The 14249-nt window shown below is 35.7% G+C and overlaps 1 protein-coding gene across 1 annotated transcript in view; it reads right to left on the bottom strand.

Moving 5' to 3' along the window:
• Positions 1-392: 392 nt before the first annotated feature.
• The window catches only part of RUNDC3B (RUN domain containing 3B), a 53992-nt gene continuing 40135 nt past the window's right edge, over positions 393-14249 (bottom strand). Inside the window, exons 9-11 of the mRNA XM_086741542.1 lie at positions 5352-5498; positions 4825-4940; positions 393-2342 (exon numbers count right to left, since the gene is read on the bottom strand). Of these exons, the coding sequence (XP_086597668.1) occupies positions 2197-2342; positions 4825-4940; positions 5352-5498 (409 nt within the window). The 3' untranslated portion in view covers positions 393-2196. The remainder of the gene's footprint in view (positions 2343-4824; positions 4941-5351; positions 5499-14249) is intronic.

Raw genomic sequence — 14249 nt, 5'->3', positions numbered from 1 at the left:
GATTTCCCATGCACAAAATGACACCCAGAAACTCAGTGGTGTCAGACTACATAAAAGACTTCAGTTAAATGACACATGAATTTCACAGTAGTAGCTCCGAGAAAAGAGCCATCAGCAAACATGACTGAAGATCATGATTATAGCCGCCTCCAAAATACTGATGCAGTGGGATGCAGAAGTGTTCGACAGCAAACAAGACCAATTAAATCACTGTACCTTGATGTGGAACATTCACTTGTGGAATCTGGATTCTTTCATTGTATTTGTAGTAAAAATGCATCTCTAGTTTACAAATTAGTATTTAATAATGTTACTCAACTGCCATGAGAGAACAGGTGCTTAATGTGATCAAAAAACCAGTTACATGAAGTAATGGACATGCCGACAGTGTATGAAAGGATTTAATGGTCAGAGTTTATTACAGATAAATTAACTGAGTGGGTACATGAGGGCTTGAAAGACAATGTCTTGTGGATTTTGCTAAGCTGCTTTAAAAATCTGCATTAAAATGGCATCAGTAGTTGTTTACCCTGCCACGGATGCAGTAACCTCCAGCACTGTGGACTAGTGAGTTGAGATTATCCTGAACCTCCTCCAGCTAAATCCAACAGTGCGTTGAGTTCCAGAGATGCATAGCCTCACACTTAACTAAGGCTAAACATTTCCTGCAGTTTTTAGCAAAGGTAAGAATGAATCCTCTTTCTTTCAAGCCCACCCTAAGATGACCAGATCATAGTAGTAGTGCCAAGGTACCGTTACAAGAGGCAAATCAACTAAAACCGTACAGAGTGTAGTGACATACTGTAAAATTCTAAGAGTAAGCAATAATTAAAAATCTGTCTTGTATTGCAGCTACTCATGTAAACAATTTATGAAATTTCTTTGGCACAAAAAAGCATTTTCCCTAGCACTTATAAATACAACATACTTACATGCATTTAAGTTTAGTTTAAAAAGTTACTAATCATACCAATTAAGCATTACCTTGATTAGCAAAATTCATAGATAAAGGATCTATTGTATCTTACAAAGAATTAAGAATTAGTTTGCAATTCAAAAATTAATTTGCAAACTTTGAAACTGTAGGGTAATCTGGAAAGTTAGCTTCATTTTAAAAATGTCTCCCTTTTTTTTTTTTTAATCAGTAATTTAAATCAATGGCAAGTAATTTGAGAAAACTGACTTAAATTTAAGTTCTGCTGTATTACCTAATCAAGAAAAATACCTATTGCACTACTACAGGAATGAGAAAAATCTTTAACATGAGAATACTGTCATCACATTGTCTTTGTTTCCCCTTTTTTTTTTCCTTCTCCTTGGGATCTTGCCAATTAACACACAATCCAAGCTTCCCAAGGTGCTAACCCCACCATCGCTAGTCTTCATCTTCCCAGCAAGGCAAATAAACCACGAAATTTCTCATATAATGATTGATTATCAGGTCACTCAAAAGCATTGCCCAGGTCACTCAAAAGCATTTTGTGAGTTTCCTCAACACTTACAAACTGCTAAGTATGCTTGATTTAGATGATCAACTTGTATTTGTTATTCACATGCAACTTCAAGAATTAGTAAGTGTTTCAGTGTGATTCTTCGGTGAGATTCAGACAGCTCCTAGGTGCCACGATACTAACAGGAATGCAAAAATCTAACATTGAGTCAACTTGAGAAGAGCTGTTGATAGGTTAAATATCTATTTGAGGTCCTACGCAACGTACACAGATGAAAAGCTGGATTTTTAGGTAAAAATATTTATTTGCCTACAAAGACTGGCATTAAGGATTCCCTGTCTGTTCTGCCAGAGTTGAAAGATGTTTAAAGCACTGCAGAGAAGCACCGTGGCTAGAGTAAGGCCAGGCCATTGCAAGGAGAAACAAAGGTCATGGCAGTTAAGTAAGAGACTGATTTCCAACTGTTTCATTTTGAAAATCAATCATAACCATCAGATTAGATGTCCTCTACCTGACCAAGAGCTTTAAATAATTCAAGACTAAAATAGAAAATCTGAAGAATCCTCGAGGGGGAAAAAAGTTTGAATGAAAACTGACAGAATTTGTGAATTAAACAGGCAACCATGAAAAGAAAAAATCAAGCAGCTTATTTTTTAACTTAGAACTAGCAGTCTTCATTGGAAGTCATTTTATGGAACATAAACCAAATGCATACGACACAAAGCTCTTCCTTCTTGTGTGTATCTCAAGATGGTGTTAAGCCTGGACTCGTCATCTCTGTTGTGGGACTTGCAAGATATTCACTTGATTTCAGACTTGTCAGAGATTTGTAGCTTGCTACTGAAGTAAGAGAGCCACAAAGACCAAGCAATGATGGAGTGTCTTCCTTCCCTGTCAAGAAAAAGAAGAATTAAACTAATAATTTTTACAGCACAAGATGACCTGACCATACACACAAAAAAAGAAGGAATAGAAAAAACTGTTTCATCTACACTATTATGAATTACATATTACAGCTTCAGCACATGCATATTTCATAAATGCAATTAGGAAGACTCATAATTTATGCCATAGTTTCCCTGTCCAGGTGGTAAAGAGATCCCTACCTGTGCATGACAGGCTGGGCTGCAGTCAGTCTCCTACAGAGGGAGGTTCAGAGGCTCCACTGACTACACGGTGAACGGGAGTTACTAATTCAAGCACTGGTTTTAGTTACGTACATTATCTATAAATGGAAGTGATGTTACTAATACAATGTCAGTACCAGAGATCTAATTTTAAATCCCTCAGAAAGGAGTAGAACTAACTAGAATCAGGATATATGTCTTTTAAAATAAACATTTTTTTTATGCTTGGTAATTTGAAGTGCATTAGGCTCTGACCACTGGAAAAAGCCCTACAGTGCAGGAGTGGCAGTGCAAGTATCTGCCCTGTCATCCAAATACACTTTACAGTTAACACGAAACATACCTATAGGTATACGATTGCACTGGACAATTTTTCTGTTTATTTTACATCTTCTCTTCTCAGAACATCTGTTCAAGTTATTTTTGCCAACTCTGCTAATAAATTACACTACAAAGAATTTGATCTACCAGCATCTGCCTATTTCATCCTCCTGGCTCACCTGCAGAATAGAAAAGATTGCCTTAAACTAGAGATTAAAATCAACTTTAAAAGGTCACAGGCACAAGATTTTGTTGATAAGCCAATCTACTAGAATTTTTTAAAATCACATCTATAAAATAGCATTTATTAAATTGTGTCTCCTGCTCTTGACAGAAAAGTTTTACTCTCATGAGAAGGATGTAAGTAAAAAAAAAAAAAAAAAAAAAAAAAAAATCAAACAACCCAAATTGTGCCTTGACCAACAATTACGAAAAAAATGTGATATGTAGGGTTTTTTTGCAGCAATTATGGTTCTTATTAGCAGTTTCCAGTAGATTTTTAGGTCCCACCTCTACTGAGCTTTTTTCAAGTGATTTAATAGCTTTCCCTAAAGAATGAACTAGATTAGCTCTTTAAAAGAGTCTTCACTTCTAGAAAAAAATCTTTATTCCCACAAAAACTACTCTTTAAAGACTACATTCAATTTGAGGACATAAAATACACAAAGTGCAGTGTAACACTGTTTGGGCACAGCCCTTGATTTCAACAAATGTGAAGCTAAAAATCTGACTGCATGAGTAGGGCTTAATAGTAAAGTGAAGGTTTACTACTTCTAACCTTTAATTAAAACTGCCATCCTGAGAGTTAGACCGGAGGTATTCTAACAGCAGGATCATGTGCTGTGTTTAAAAAATCACATTAAATCTTAGGTACTGATGAACCTCATTAACTTAGAAGTGAGATGTTACACTGCCTTTAAAGACAGAGTCCTGAAATCAAACCTGAACTATTATCAGTGGGTTTGCCACATCTTAATTTACAGAAGATAAAGCAAAGCATAGCTTCAAAGGATTAATATTGAAAAAAAAAACCAGTTGAAAGTAGATCTGCACAAGAACTCTCCTAATAAGTCATACTGATTGTATTCCACTTTCTCTAAGTTAACTTGAAATAATTTAGATTTTAAGACTACTTTACAGTTTTAGAAAGTTCTAAATTTTACATCCTTGATGTTCTAAAACCAAGAAACTTTACAGTTATAAACTACTAAGGCTCTTTATTGTCAAGTCTATTTAAAGTTAACAACTGATGACATAAAAAACCATTTTTTTAGCAATTTATATTCTGTACCCAAAATACTACTATTTCAGAAGTCTTCCAGCATTTTTCTGCTTTTCACAATTGCCCACAAGATGGAGCAGCTAAACTTTGATAAGTGTACAGATTTTGAAAGGGGGTATGTGTGTGCGTATATTACATTTATATACTAGCATGGTTTATATCATGTTCCTCTCTCTGTTTTAAGGGAAACACTGTCAGTCTGCATCTCCACAGATAAATGTTGAATGTAAGATGTAAGAATGACAGTGGCAGTTGCAAATCCAGTGCCTTTAATCTTTCTTTTAAGAAACAAAATAGGAAACATAAAGATTTCAAAAGATTTGAGTTAGTTATAGCAGCAAGATGATAGAAGATCCTCCCTGCAGCTGAGCGGTCTCTGGTTCTGTGATGGAGAAGGAACGTATGCAACATATTTGAAGCTTAGCACAAAGTCTTGCAAGTATTGGGGGGGGGGGGGTCATCTTCATAAATCCAAACTTATTTGAAGTATAGTCCTTAGGGAAATAGAAACAATCTGCATAACAAAGAAAAAAATATACTGTTCAATGCATATTTTGTTCACAATGAAAAGTAATCTCACATGGGCTGACGATCAGAGCTATGAAGAACAAAATGAAATGAAGCCACTAGGCTGGCTCTGTACCTTTATTTAACAAGTTCATTCCATCCTGCTTCCCATCCTGTGAGTGACCTGGATCCAGAGAGGACTGAGAAAGACTAACTTCTGCTGAAAGCTGGTCCAGACTTTGAAAACTTTTCCTGCAAAGCAAATAATATTTAATAGTAACACATTTAAAGACCCAAATAGGTATCTTCAATTCTCGTTTAAAAGTTTTCTAAAAAAACCAAACAAACAAAACCAAAACCAAAAAGCCATACAACAGAAAAACCCCCACCTAGACAGTTAATCTTTCTTCTCTTAAACATTCTATTTTTCTGTTTGTTTCCCAAACCACATATTTTTCCCACAGCAATGGATTTCTTTGTTTTGTTTTGTTTTTAACTTAATCCAAAGGAAGGGAATTTTTATAGTAAACGAGAGAAACTTTTTTTTTCTGCCAGATTATGCTTGTACATTGTAACAGGTAATGCCATTATCATACATTTAAATGTGTAATTTTGTGTCTCCTTGTTCCTCTAAAGGTGAATCAAAATAAATATTCAACTTACTCATCCCATTGTTGATTGTGCTTTCTATAGAGTAGAGTGTCCAAGGCAACAGCATTGACATCCAGAGCTCCTGGGGAAGGCCACTGATTGGTGAGGTGAGTAGTTAATTCTTGTCTTGATCTCAAGTCATTATTCTTTAGCACAGTTCTGTGAATACAAAAAGCAGTAAATTTTAAGTCTATTAAACGCAATTCCTTAAGGTAAAGAAAGAAAACAGGACAAATAGTCCTGACCAAGTTGATGTTCTTGTCCAAGTGACCAACAGATTGTAATTTTCATAAAGCATCTTAAACTGTTCTTTTTTTTTCCTAAGGGAAGCAACTTAAAAATCTTACTAAGAAGTATTTAGGAACAGAAAAAAAAGTTGAAATTAGAATCTTTGTGCAAAAGCAATAAAAAAAGCAACTGCATTCTAAAGATTCTTTCTGACAGCATGATGGCAATTAACAGTCCAACTATTTTGCAAACCAGCTATGGGAACATGGCATACTTTTCTCCCCCCAATTTTTTTTTTTCCAGTTTGAACAGACACCCGTCCCCCTCCGACCCCCAATACTTTTGCAGAACAAACTAAAAATCACACATGTTAATTCCATTATATGCTTCCAGGTAAAATATAATATATAGTTATTCTGTTTTCTACCACCTTACAGTTTCTAGTGATTTAATTTTAAATTACAGAAAACGTGTTAACTGAGTACCTTACATGTTCAAATTAGTTTTATCTCATATTCCCATGAAGCAGAACAGTTTTCAAAGTCTGGAAATGAGGAAGCTAATATGGCACTATTGGAAATCATCTGCCCAAAGTCATACAGAAATAAGGAAAGTACATGGTTCTTCTGGCTCCAAGTCAAGATCAGCCTTTTTCCCATGGTGCAAGGCAACCTCCAACCTACTCTTATCCTGCTCTAGAATAACTCTAGAAACAAACATAATATTGCTTGTTAACCCATAAATCCTCCAATCCTGAAATACTAGGCAGCAGTAAAGTGTTGCTTTACAACAAGTTTGACTATCTGTGGCGTGAAGCAAATAGCTGAAGTTACGTATCTTCATACCGAATGTACTCAGGAGTTCAAAGCCAAATGCCATGGTGTTATCTGAAATGCCAAACTGCACAGCAAACTAAGTAACTATTCACGGTACACATACATTTATGTGAATTCACAAATAACATTGGCAACAGCTCTATTTTTACTGTGCAGTTTTTATTCCGGTGGTATCTAAACTGCAGTAAGAGCACATAATGCCACCAAGAGAGACAGAATTTCCCACAAACCAAGGTAAGAAAATAGCGAGTTCAGTAAGGAATTTTTAGTAGCTGAATTTGAGAAAGCAGACAGATGCACAGCAATTTTGCAAGAGAAGGTGGTGAAGGACCACAGTGAACAAAACTGTTTTCTAAAGATGACAAATTCCTCCAGCGTTCATGCAAGTAGACAAGCACCTTTTCTACCCTAGGATCTCCCTCCTCACCCTTCTCTCTAAGGGGTATACGGGCACAGCCACTTTGATAACCCAAAGCTCTCAGTAATTTCAATTGTCTCATATGGTATTCACTTCCCCACGTAATTCCTCTAATCCCATGGGGTGCACTGAGCATTAGACAGGTCTGTTAGAGTCTTGTTGCTCTGAGGATAGACAACTCCTGGATGTTATCACCACACAACTCAGCAGCAGTGTTAACTTATTATTAAATAAATATGCTAAGCAAAGACAACAAAACCACAGATCTACAGACAAGTTGCTAATAATGGAATTTTGGCATTTTAAGTAGGTTTCTATATTGAGGCTTTTTCCAGAAGTCTTTATGCTATAGTAACCTGAAATATCCCCCTTTCTGAAACAAATACTAGCCAGAGTGCTCCAGGGATTTTAGTATAACAATATTTACAGACAGTTCCAGCAAATCACTACCTTAAACCACTCCACCATGCTCAAGAAGAAAATCAGGCATCAGGTAGGATACAGAAGTAACTATTTCCCTCTATAAAACTTCTATGCTTTTATTTTCAATCTTTAAAAATATGTAAAAATAACTCAGAATATACAAAATTAGCCCAAACACAGTATTCAGTATATATAAAACAGTAGTACAGACACTAAGAAATTAGACAAAATATTCACAGCAGGTGCTTTCAGCCTTGTAGATTATTTAACTGTTTGCTCTCTTGCAGCTGTTTTTAAAGTATCATGAGATTCCACTGCAGTAAAGACTCACTAAAGTACTGCCTGGAAAGAGCAATTCTCTCAAGATAAACAAAGGCAGTATCAATTTATGCATATTAACTAGATTTATTTTAAAAGTCAAAGTATTAAACTGCAGAGAATCATGGAATCATTTTGACTGGAAAAGACATTTAAGATCATTGAGTCCAACTGTAAACCTAACACTGCCAAGTCCACCACTAACCACGTCCCTAGGCATTATGTCTACACACCGTACATTATCCTCAAACTCTTTAACCACCGTGAAGCAAAAATGCTTCTGCTACAAATACTAAAAAATGGGAAGAGGAAAAAAAGTTGAGACAAAAGCATTTACTGTACAAGGGAGTTAGGGAAATATGATCAAGTTTTAATGGAAAAAGCACACAAATTCAAAAACACTCAATGGTGAAAAATGCTGCACAAGATTACCAAGTGCTGTCCTACTCTTGGTTAGACAAGAGGAGCTCTTTCTAGAAGTTAAAAGCTCTCAAAACACAATGATTTATTTTACCCAAGGCAGACAGAATTCTACACTAGCACACCTGTCCTCCAAATGCAAACATTGTTAACTAGTGCTGGCCTACTCTAGGCTGTGATACTGCGGCGTTTGAAGTAAGACTTCTCTTAATGATACCACAATGAGTGCAGTGAAGATTACGAGCTTTCCTCAATATATTGACTATCAGGCTGTTTAACCAAAAGAAAAGTATTACTATTAAAACTTATTTATCTGCTAACATGGCAAAATAAGTCTGGCATATAAAAGCTTTCAGAAGAAAAATTAGAGTGAAGTTATCACAGAATAAAAATAAGAAGTGAAGAACTGGATGGCAAATCGGGATATTGGTGAAATTTACAAGTTTCACAGAATATTCAAGAATAAAATGTAAAATTAGTATTGTCTGTTATTCATACAGACACAACAGGTTGCCCAGAGAAGCAGTTTATGCCCTATCCCTGGAAACATTCAAGGCCAGGTTGGATGAGAATCTCCCGATCTGGCTGGAGATGTCCCTGCTCCTTGCAGGTAGGTTGGACTAGATGACCCTTGAGGGTCCCTTCCAACCCAAACCATTCTATGATTCTATTAAAAAAAAAAACCAAACTACTGAACTCTTTGGGCCTTGACTGGGAAATACTTCAAAGTTCACATAAAAATAATAATGCAATGTATAAACTTCTATATAAAACGCTGTTCTGTAGTAAAACACACTAAACAGGAACAGCCTATGTACAAACAGATTTTATTCTATTGCTTCTGTTCCCTAAAATTAACTGCTGGTGAGAAACACCAACTGAAAACTATAATGACTTGAATGCCTGTAGACCAAGACTCAAAGCCTAGATTTTATGATTTTATATTACGACATAACTTACAAGCATAACTTATATGGAACAAAATCCATAATACATTGTAGGAATAATACTGAAGATCACGAGTATGCAGCTCTGGTTTTAAATAAAGTTGAACAAAATATTGTTCTATTGGCTTGTAGCTGTGATGATTTAAGGATGATGCAAGATAAGGTTTGTAGACAATATGCTAAGCCATTTAATATAGGAGTAAAAGCAAGGATATGTAAAAAAGCTAAGAGGAAAAGCAGGAGAGACAGAAGGGTTTACTATTGAGATTAAAAAAAAAAGAATGAAATACAATCAAGTCTGAGGGAAAACAAGCAAACAAGCATCTACAACAAACTGTTAAGACCTTTTCTTCAGACTGGAAATAGAAAATTTGAAAGCCAAAAAGAAGGTAAGAACAATGGCTTTTAAATGTAATAAACTCAGGAAGGTAGTTGGTACATGGAGAATATAGCAGATCTTAATAAGAGGCGGAGTAATTTTTTAATTTTTTTTTTTTTTTTTTTTTTAATGAAAGAAAGGCAATGTATGAGATATGGCTGAATAGGGTATCCTGGGCTAGCATGGTGAGACTGCAAAGTGAAGAAAGTTTTGTGCAGAGTAGGGAGAATATGTAAGAATTTATTATAAGTACAGGAGCATTAAACTGATTTACGGTACCTCACCTAACCTAGGCATGAAAAAATTATTAGTTGGCTGAAAGCCTGTGAATTTTTTCCCTCCATCCAGTGTTATCTTCTCTACCTATAATCACTTCCATCCTTTTATAATCACGTTGGCAAAACGTAGCAGAAGCTCTCTTTCGTGATCTGTAGAAAGAAAATAATTCTTTAATCATTTATTTAAGATGTAGGGAAAAGTGAGATTAGTGCAGTCTTCCAACAAACATCCTTCTCCACTAGTGTTCACTGGTCCTGTCTTTGTCACGTAGTCTCCAGAATATTTACTTGCTGATTTCCTCAACTTTTATTATTTTGAGATGTTTATTTCATGAATTATTATTTAAAAATTATTGATTAAGCACCAGCAGGATATAATTATGTATGGTATATATAATAATAAAGCGTAATTGACAAATTACTGCTCATTTCCATCCCTGCTCCACAGTATGCTGCCCTTTCAATTGTTCTGGTACAATCATGTAGGAGTCACTCTGAAAATGGATCACTGAAAATGGTAAATATCTATATATTTTTAAAAGAAGCCTTTTTAAAAAAATATATTCATAAGGTAACCCCACAAACAGTTCTGTTTGCACTAGCATTGCTTTTGGCAGCTCAGCTACCTCGTAAAAGGGTAAGAAATTACTCCTTTGAATTAAAACATCTAACACTTCTGCATCTTGAAACTGTGGCCTGACTTCATTTGCTCATTCATAGTGGGAGATGGAGACAGAAGACAGCCTGTCCGTGAGGTTCCCACATGCAAACCAGAAATTATATAAAAAGGTGATTATCTTTGGTCATTGTCCTGGTTTTGGCAGGGATGGAGTTAATTTTTCCTCTCAGTAGCTGGTGTGTTTTGGATTTCCTGTGTGAAGAATGTTGATAAACACCCTGATGATATGAGTTGTTGTGAATGAGACCAAGGACACCGTCCTGCTTTCCAAGTCTCGCTAATTTGCAGACGCAGGAAGCTGGGAGAAAGACGGACAGAGTAATTGATCCAAACTGGCCAAAAAGAGTATTCCATGCCATAAACATCATGCTCAGTATATAAGTGGGGACTGGCCGGGGTGGGTATCTGCCTTCCTGGCATCCATATTTCTCACTCGTTTTGCTGGCATCGTTCCCTCTAGCTTGCTGGCTCCCTTTTGCTCCTTTGCTTTTCACTCAGTTTTGTTTCCGTGGTCACTGCTCAGGATGGGCTGTATCGGTCATTGGGACATGGGGTGGTGAGAAAACATACATTGTTCACTTTGTATATTTTAATATCCTTATATTCTGTTATTATTGTAGTTTTCCCTTGTTATTTTAGTAAATTGTCTTAATCTCAACCCACGAGTTTTCCTTCCTTCCCAATTCTCTCCCCCATCCCACTGGGGAGGGGGAGGGGGAGCGAGAAACTGTGTGGTAATTCGGGCTAAACCATCGCAGTCATTTACTATACTTTAGCTATACCACCTCTGAGAATTTAAAAATAAATACGCAAATAAAAATTCATCTCAAGTTTAGTCCAAACTACTATAGAAAAGCTTTATCTTGGTATCCACAAAGTTTCAGGTCTCATTTCAGCTAGACTGGATTTCCATTTTCCCCTGGATCAAATCCAGATTCATGCCATTGGAAGCCTATTCTGAAAAGCCCATTTACATAGATTTTTTTGTTTAATAAACAAAAAGTCAATTCTTTTTCCAATTATATCTATGAAAAACCAGTAGTTTCTTACCTGCAAGTTTAATTTCTCCAAATCCAGAAAATGCCAGTCCAGTTGGCAATTTGCCCTCCTACCAGCAGATGAAGACAGGAAATAAACCAAACAGACTAATTCCCTAAGAAAGGGAATTATACCAGATGAGTGCTCCAGTTCAAGAACTACCTGAGTAGTGAAAAGTAAAAGTGAAAATAAAAGCTTAAAAAAAAAAAACAACATTTGAATAAGAAAGAACAAGCTTTATAAATCTTTATTTAGGACAGGAAATATGGAATGCAAACTGAAATTGATAGCATACATGAATATAACTAAAATCTGTAATAGCAACCCTAAAATAAAAAGAAACTCTCAAACTGTCAGTACTGTAGCAAGCCAGCGAGCTCTCTGGACTGGTATGTCATTGGACTTCGAGAAATTAGATCAGCAGGTATGAAAATGAGTTACTTACCAGTAGATTTGATGCTGCAATATATTATCACCTCTCTCAGGTTTGTGCCCTGTGCACAGACACAATATTCCCCCAATTAGATGCCAGAGCAGTTAGACCCCAGCAGACTTTCTAATGGCAGCCACTGCAGTGACAATAAGCAGGCGTGTCCTACCACACCATATTTTCTTACTCTTTCTGACTGGCCGACAGATCTTCGTGTGTAACAGCAACAGTACTAGTTGTGCCAAAGGACAGATGCCCTTGAAGCTTCTTCAGCAATCTTTTTAGTCCTCCTTTATTATCTTCTAGAGATCTTGAAATATATCCTTCAATAATAAAATTACTTCATCAATTTTATACAGCCTTTGATCTCCTTAACCTTTGGAGTAACTTGGTGAAGCTTATATTGGCAGAAATACCTGCAGCTTGGCTCCTGAGTTCTGGTCTAACCATGGTGGAGAATTTATTTCAGAATATAGACACCCAGAATGGATCAAAACACACCATAATGTGTTAGCTTCGTGCATGGTCATTAAAACGCAACTGCAGCACGTACCTGACACTCTTTGTGTCCTTGGAAAAATAACCAGATAGTTTCCCTAGATAGTAGGTCTTGACTGAAAATAAGAAAAATACTGAACTTGACTAGCAACGAAACTTTTAATAAAGTAAAGAGCAGTTTTAAATTCTGTTCAAGTATCAGATCTTTTCTGTTGGAAAATGGAGGACTCTTAGCAAATAGCTTTTTTTTGACAGGTTATCAAATTTGGCTTTAGTAAATATCCTCTCAGAGCTTGTCATTCAAGGATTTTTTTTTCCATATCAGTCAGACAAATACAAATTATCTGCCTATAGCTGAACTCATTTTAAAATAATATTTCTATGGGGACAGGGCACAGGGGGTAGGGGTGGGGAGAGACTGAAAGCAAGATTCAGAACAGATCAGGAAAACTTCACCAAAACCACTGGTCTCCTCAAAAATCTTTTGCCATTGTAACATGCTTCCCTTAGATTCAGTAAAAACAGCAGTATCAGCTGCAAAATGGTTGGGTAAACTTTGGGTTGACAGAACAACCATTTTATTAAACTTCCACTCGCACATTAAGCTAGTGAGTTTTGGCAGGGATTTCCAGCATTGTAACTGTAAGATGGATCTTCTATATAGACAGGTATTTGCCAAAAGTAGCACGTAAGCTCCTTCAGTATGCCACATCTCTACAAGAAAATGAGTATGGGAATGTTGATCTGCTTTGAAGGATAAAAGACCACGTTGGGTAAAAAAAAAAAACAAACCAAACCAAACAAAAAAAAAAAACCAAACCCCAAAAAGCCAAAGGTGGTGAGGGGGAAGCAGCAAGCTATGAGTAATGTTCAGTTCTTCCTGGTAGCTGGAGGATGGGAATTACTATAACTAACAAACTATGCAAACAGTAAGGCAGAGCTTTGAAGTCTAAGGCAATTGCAGAATGAAAAAAAAATGCAGGACAAAAATATTATTCAAGGGGAGAGAAAATAAGTGGCAAATAAAAATCTTTGCCAAGTGCAATTTCAGTTATAATTTGGATAACAAAATACTGAAAATATTATTATGTTAAGTGGCTCAATAATAGAATATCAATGGCAAACAGAAAAAGCATCAAAATCTCAACCACTTCCTATCCAAATAGAAAGGCAGCTAATAAAAGCTTCTTCCTCAAGAAATCAGGTAACACACTACACTCTTTTCTTCAGGCATTTAACTTTTTATATTTTAAATGAGAAATAATGTAAGCTGTGTTTTATTTTAACAAAACACTGAGAAAACCCAAGACCCAAAGTTTGTGGATTTTGAAGAGAGAAAAACAACTCGTATTCTAAACTTACAAATATAAACCATAATTAAAAAAACCCAACAAACCAAACATTTCTGTGACTGTGGGTGCATATACAGTGTGACCCGCAACTCATCTTTCTTTTGGTCAAACTATTGGTATTTTAAAAAGGCTTTTAATTTTGCTTTGAAAATATAAAACGGATTTTTCTATTCCTTTTTACTGGATGAAATTTACTTCTTGATCACCATGTATTTAAACAAAAAAAAAAAAATCACCAAATAAAACTGAAAATTAGGATAATTTAAATATAAATTTTTTTGCCTAAAGAATCTTAGACAGATCAATACAGTATATCAATGATAAAGCAGTATCTCTGAAAACACAGAACTAGCCTCTCCTCACCGTTCAGACACTATTCTTCTACCCTCACAAAAATTGGTTATATTTTTATTATTTGTCATTTAAAGTCCATTTAGTTTGGTATTGAACTTGCATTAAATATCTTAGAAGAATGTAAAAATAACTCTTGTTCAACTCTTCTTATTTATGTATAAACACTATCAAATACTAGCTTTTGAGGCTTAAAAACGAAGCAAGAAAAATTAGGACTCTCAGAAGCAAACGGTAATGCAAGTTTATTTATCTAAAAGGGTAAAAAACAAAGATATCAAATTCAGTCTCTATTATTGTACTCCAGTAGTTAAT

This window comes from Chlamydotis macqueenii, chromosome 2, assembly GCF_036417535.1.
Source record: "Chlamydotis macqueenii isolate bChlMac1 chromosome 2, bChlMac1.mat, whole genome shotgun sequence".
NCBI classification, from domain to species: Eukaryota; Metazoa; Chordata; class Aves; order Otidiformes; family Otididae; genus Chlamydotis; species Chlamydotis macqueenii.
This window is presented reverse-complemented; position numbering and strand designations above follow the sequence as displayed.